The 4617-nt window shown below is 41.4% G+C and overlaps 1 protein-coding gene across 1 annotated transcript; it reads right to left on the bottom strand.

Annotated features, from left to right (window-relative positions):
* Window positions 1–236: 236 nt before the first annotated feature.
* On the bottom strand, window positions 237–2504 carry LOC141573786 (growth-regulated protein homolog gamma-like). Its single transcript, XM_074345049.1, has 4 exons — window positions 2165–2504; window positions 1946–2069; window positions 1755–1838; window positions 237–972 (listed from the first exon to the last, which is right to left on the bottom strand). The coding sequence occupies exons 1-4, from the start codon at window positions 2253–2255 to the stop codon at window positions 957–959; spliced, it is 315 nt and encodes a 104-aa protein (XP_074201150.1). The 5' UTR covers window positions 2256–2504; the 3' UTR covers window positions 237–956.
* Window positions 2505–4617: the final 2113 nt, after the last annotated feature.

The following is a 4617-nucleotide window of genomic DNA, read 5'->3' as shown; positions in this document are numbered from 1 at the left end:
TAAATCGATCAGAGCAATGGAGTCCCCTCGGGCCTCCAGAAGGAGATAGCCTTGTGGACACCTTGACTTTAGCCCAGTAGAACAAATTTTGATTTTCTGACCTCCAGAACTGTAAGAGAATAAGTCTGTGTTCTTTAAAACTACTAAATTTGCAATAATTTGTTGCACCAGCAATAGAAAACCCAAGTGCTGGGTATTCAGGGGAGGGGGAAAAGGTTAAGGAGTAAAAAAGAAATCTAAGCAAGAAATTTTTGTAAAAAGCTTTATTTTCATGTTATTTGTAAAAATACATCAAAAAATATTTAAACTTCTCTATTCCAAGAGAGAGAGAGAAAATCATTGCATAATTAACACTACACAAGGCATTATGCCTTACAAGGAAGACATAAAATGTCCAAGGGATATTCAGAATACTGTCTATTTAAAAGCTTCAGCATCAGAAATGTTGACCACATGCTATGAAATTGTTTCAATAAATAACAACTGACAATCTTCTCATCAGGACAGATAATAATGTACACATACATTCCCCTAACTTAACAGTGATCTATTTGCTTGGATTCCCCCACTATTGTTTCCAGCCTTTACCAAAGTGGATGGTACAGTATGGTACCCCCTAGCCACTCCCCCCCAAGTAGTTTAATGAATGAACATTTAAAACATAGCATCTTCAAATTAAATAATAGAACTGAACTTTGAACATAAAAATTATCTTTTTAAATAACAGTACAGAAAATTGCCAAACACATTCATATCTTTAAATATTAGATAGAACATCAATATACAAGCTTTGAAAAATAAATAAATACATACAAATAAATAGAAAACTCTCATAAGAAATAGCCAAACACATTAAATGCAGTCTAGGTGGCCCCAGGAGCTATTCCTTTCTCTTCATTCACTCCAATTCCACTAGGGCTCAGCAGTAGCCAGTAAGCTTCCTCTTTCTCTCCAGATCAGTTGGTGCTGCCCCTGTGATGAGAAAATAGTTACTGTTAGTAGGACTCAAAAAATTGACCTCATAGCCTTATACCAAGTAGTTGCTACCTAGACCACTGCTGCCTTGTGTGGCAGAAAATGCCAGGCTCCTAGATGCCATTTAATTAGGAATAAGGAGCCTGTGGTCACAATCTTATTATTAGCTTCAAAAAAAAAACAGAAAGCAATGGAATTAAAAAAAAAAAAAAGTACATGCATGACATCACTTAAGCCTGATAGCAAACCCCGTGCAGTCGCTGCTATTACTTTCCCCATGTTATTGAGACTTAAAGAGGTTAAATACTTTCCTTGGGGTTACAGGAACAATAAAATGTGGAAACTAAACCTATGGGGTGGGGGTTGGTTTTCACTGCAAAGTCCTCCCTCTTCACCACTAAGCTTGAGAGGTGTGTGTTGCTCAAAACCAAGGGTTCTACTTTTCAGGTCTGAAACCCATAGGAGACAGACCTAAACAATATCTGTTCCTTAATGCGTAGGCAGCATTTTAGCATCATTGGCTAAATCTACTTAATCTTTCAGGAACATACATTTACCCACATTCACCGGGGATGGAGAGGGGGATGAGGCACTGGAAATATCCTTCTGGCGCCAGAGCAGATTCATGACCTTAATGGCAAATTTAATTGTGAAATAATAATGATTTTCAGCCCTGCAGCTAAACCCTAAGGTTCTCTGATACAGTTTTCAGAAGGTAATATGTCTGTATTTGTGACCAATTGCTCTAGCCGTACGTGCAAATATAAACCATAACTCACTTGTTTAGCATCTTGTCGACTATTTTCTTAACCATGGGGGCTGCGGGGTTGAGACAAGCTTCCTGGCCATTCTTGAGAGTGGCTCTGCAGAGAGAGGGGAGACCACGTGAGGCCGGAGGTCGGGCTGGGGGTCAGGGTGGGGGGACAGGGAGGGTAGCGGTGACAAGGACCGCAGCAGCGGCGGCACTTACATGACTTCCGTTTGGCCACAGTGGGGTCCCGGGGCCGTCACCTTCACGCTCTGGATGTTCTTGAAGTGAATTCCCTGCAAGGTCTGCAAGCAGTGGCAGCGCAGTTCGGTGACCACAGGCACCCCTGCAGAGAGAGCAGACTCGGTTAGGGGGCCGTCCGGGGATGGGCGCCCAGCCACCCGCCCACCCGCCCCGGCGATGCCGGGCGCCGCGTCTCACCTGCTGCGCGCCGGCCGGCGGCCACCAGGAGCAGGAGCAGCAGCGCGGCGCGGAGGAGCCGGGGGGCGGCGGGGGTCGCGGTGCGGGCCATGGGGCTCAGCTCGGAGGGTCTCTGTCTGCGGCGGTTGAGCTGGCGAATCGGATTCTGTGACTCCCCGGGGCGGTCGAACGCCTTTTATCCTGATGGGACGGGAACCCGCAGCCCCAGGCAGGGAAATCCCCTGACGCACGGGTCGTTCCGCGGTGCGGAAGGAAGACGCGGCCCCGCCCGGGCCCCGCCCGCCCCACTCCCGCATAATCCGGGGACCCCGGGGTGTGGCCTCCCCACGGGGGAATGAGTCGCCGTGCAAGATGTGGTGTCAGACCTTAGAGACAGGTGTCGTGATGAACGTTAGTTATTAAGATTGGGGGAATTAAGGAGAGAGAGGAGGGGAAAATCAGAGAGAACTGATTTTCCATGTGTTACTTACGCATTAAGAACCTTGGGACTTGATTTTACTCGTATTTGCATAAATAACAGTTAAAATACATGCCACCTCAAATTATACATAAGGAAGTTCCCCTACTTCGTGGTATTTTGAAAGCACGAATAAATCACACTTTGTGTCATATCGTCTCGCACTGGTGACGGGATGACAAACATCAAAAGTTTAATTCAGTGTTTAAAATAGAACATAGTGTCGTGTTGTAATCCTACCCCTGTGAAATTCTGGAACTTCCAGAGCTCGAGTAAATCCACGAATACCACCTTTTTGGTATAGAGGGTGTTGATTAATCCATGAAATGAGGGGTTGGTGGTCATTTGGAGCTGCTCTGAGAGGGACAGCTGCGTTGGGCTCACGGGTCCACGGTTTCCAGTTTTGTCCAAGCACAGAATAGGTCATAGGGACCGGAAGCAGTTGTCTAACGTGAGTAGTAGCGCCCTTTGCTCGCCTAAGCAGCAGAAAAACGTGCTCCTGTAAAGTATCTAAGAGCTAGATCATGAATCTAATTTCATTTCCTTGTTTTATGGCTACAAATCTCATTTCATTTCCAAGTTATATGGACTTTCCTGCTTCCAGTGATCTGATTTCCTCTCTAGAGAAATAATTGCAGTCATATTTTATTTCTACTGCTTTCTAATAAGACATTTCAAGCTGGTAACTGGAGCCTTTGTCATTGCGTAGTTATTTTTCATTCTTAGTTTTAATGTCCTTTCTTGGATTATACTCAGATAGGTTTCAGATGGTTTAGGAGTGATTCTGGATGCAGATCTGTGAGAGGGGTGGGGATACCCACCAGGTGGGAAGCATGAGCAGGGAAAGGATGCTGGAGAGGTGGGTGAAGGCACAGAGAAGGACTCTGCCCCATATGCCAGGATAGGAATTACAGTGCTCCCGATAACTGACATGACATTTAACCTGTCTGTGCCTTAGTTTATCTGTAAAATGGAAATTAAAGGTACTTTCCACTTCAACAGGTTGTTATGATGAATAAATGTGTAAACATTTGAAAATACCAGTACATATTAAAAGCTATAAATAATAAATAAATTAATTAATTAAATAGAAGTTGCTTTTCCATATTACTAAACTGAAACTAACCTGGGGATAAGATCTTCATACAAAGAGAACAGAATTATTGCAAACAAAACAAAACAAACAACAAAACCCCACAAAATCCTACAGCATAAAATATTTATTTTTTTTTTTCTTAAGAGAAAACTTAGAATGTTTTGTTGTCTAGTTTAATTGTTGGGTAATTCTATAATTCTAGTTTTAGTCATTTCAACTACAGAATGTGAATAAAGTTAAAGATGTCCTATCTTGATTATTAGAGATTGTGAATGACTAGATTATGAATAAAGATTTGTCTTTACATTTTATTTGTCAGTAATCATCTGTACAAGTCCTGAGAAAAAGAACAGACTATTTATTTATTTTTTAAAAAGGAGTAGGAAATGCAGGATGACCTAAAGCTTCTAAAACATGAGTTATCTCAGAAATAATTGAGAATTTGTTTAGATCCTATTGGTATTCTTATTTTGGGGGGATTCTTTTGGAAATACAATTGAATCTTGAACAACGTGGGTGTGAACTGCACAGATCCATATATATGTGAATTGTTTTCAATAAATATACTGGAAAATATTTTGGAGATTTGTGGCAATTTGAAAAAAACTCAAAGTCTAAACATGTCACCCAGAAATATCGAAAAAATTAAGAAAAAGTTTTATATGTCATGAATGTGTAGAATACATGTACATACTAGTCTATTCTTATATAGGCATAAGGTGAGTAATATTTAATATAAAATTAACGTGTTAATTTTCTTACTGTTTTATAACTTTGCTTTCAAAGAATTTCATTACCCTACAGCATGCCTTTCTCTTTTTGTTGGAGAAACTGTGTATCATCAGCCTGTCATCACAGGTAAATTTTTGAAAAAATGTTTCCACTCCTATGTTATGAATT

The sequence above is a fragment of the Camelus bactrianus genome, chromosome 2 (assembly GCF_048773025.1).
Source record: "Camelus bactrianus isolate YW-2024 breed Bactrian camel chromosome 2, ASM4877302v1, whole genome shotgun sequence".
In the NCBI taxonomy this organism is placed as follows: domain Eukaryota; kingdom Metazoa; phylum Chordata; class Mammalia; order Artiodactyla; family Camelidae; genus Camelus; species Camelus bactrianus.
Note: the sequence above shows the minus strand (reverse complement) of the source record. Positions and strands in the feature narration are given on the sequence as shown.

Bases quoted from the DNA above. Each gene is read 5' to 3' on its own strand.
- LOC141573786 (XM_074345049.1), bottom strand. From the start codon at position 2,255: ATGGCCCGCACCGCGACCCCCGCCGCCCCCCGGCTCCTCCGCGCCGCG. The intron at 2,070-2,164 runs GTGAGACGCGGC...CTCTCTCTGCAG, and splicing joins CGCCGGCCGGCGCGCAGCAG to GGGTGCCTGTGGTCACCGAA. The intron at 1,839-1,945 runs GTAAGTGCCGCC...CTCTCTCTGCAG, and splicing joins TGTGGCCAAACGGAAGTCAT to AGCCACTCTCAAGAATGGCC.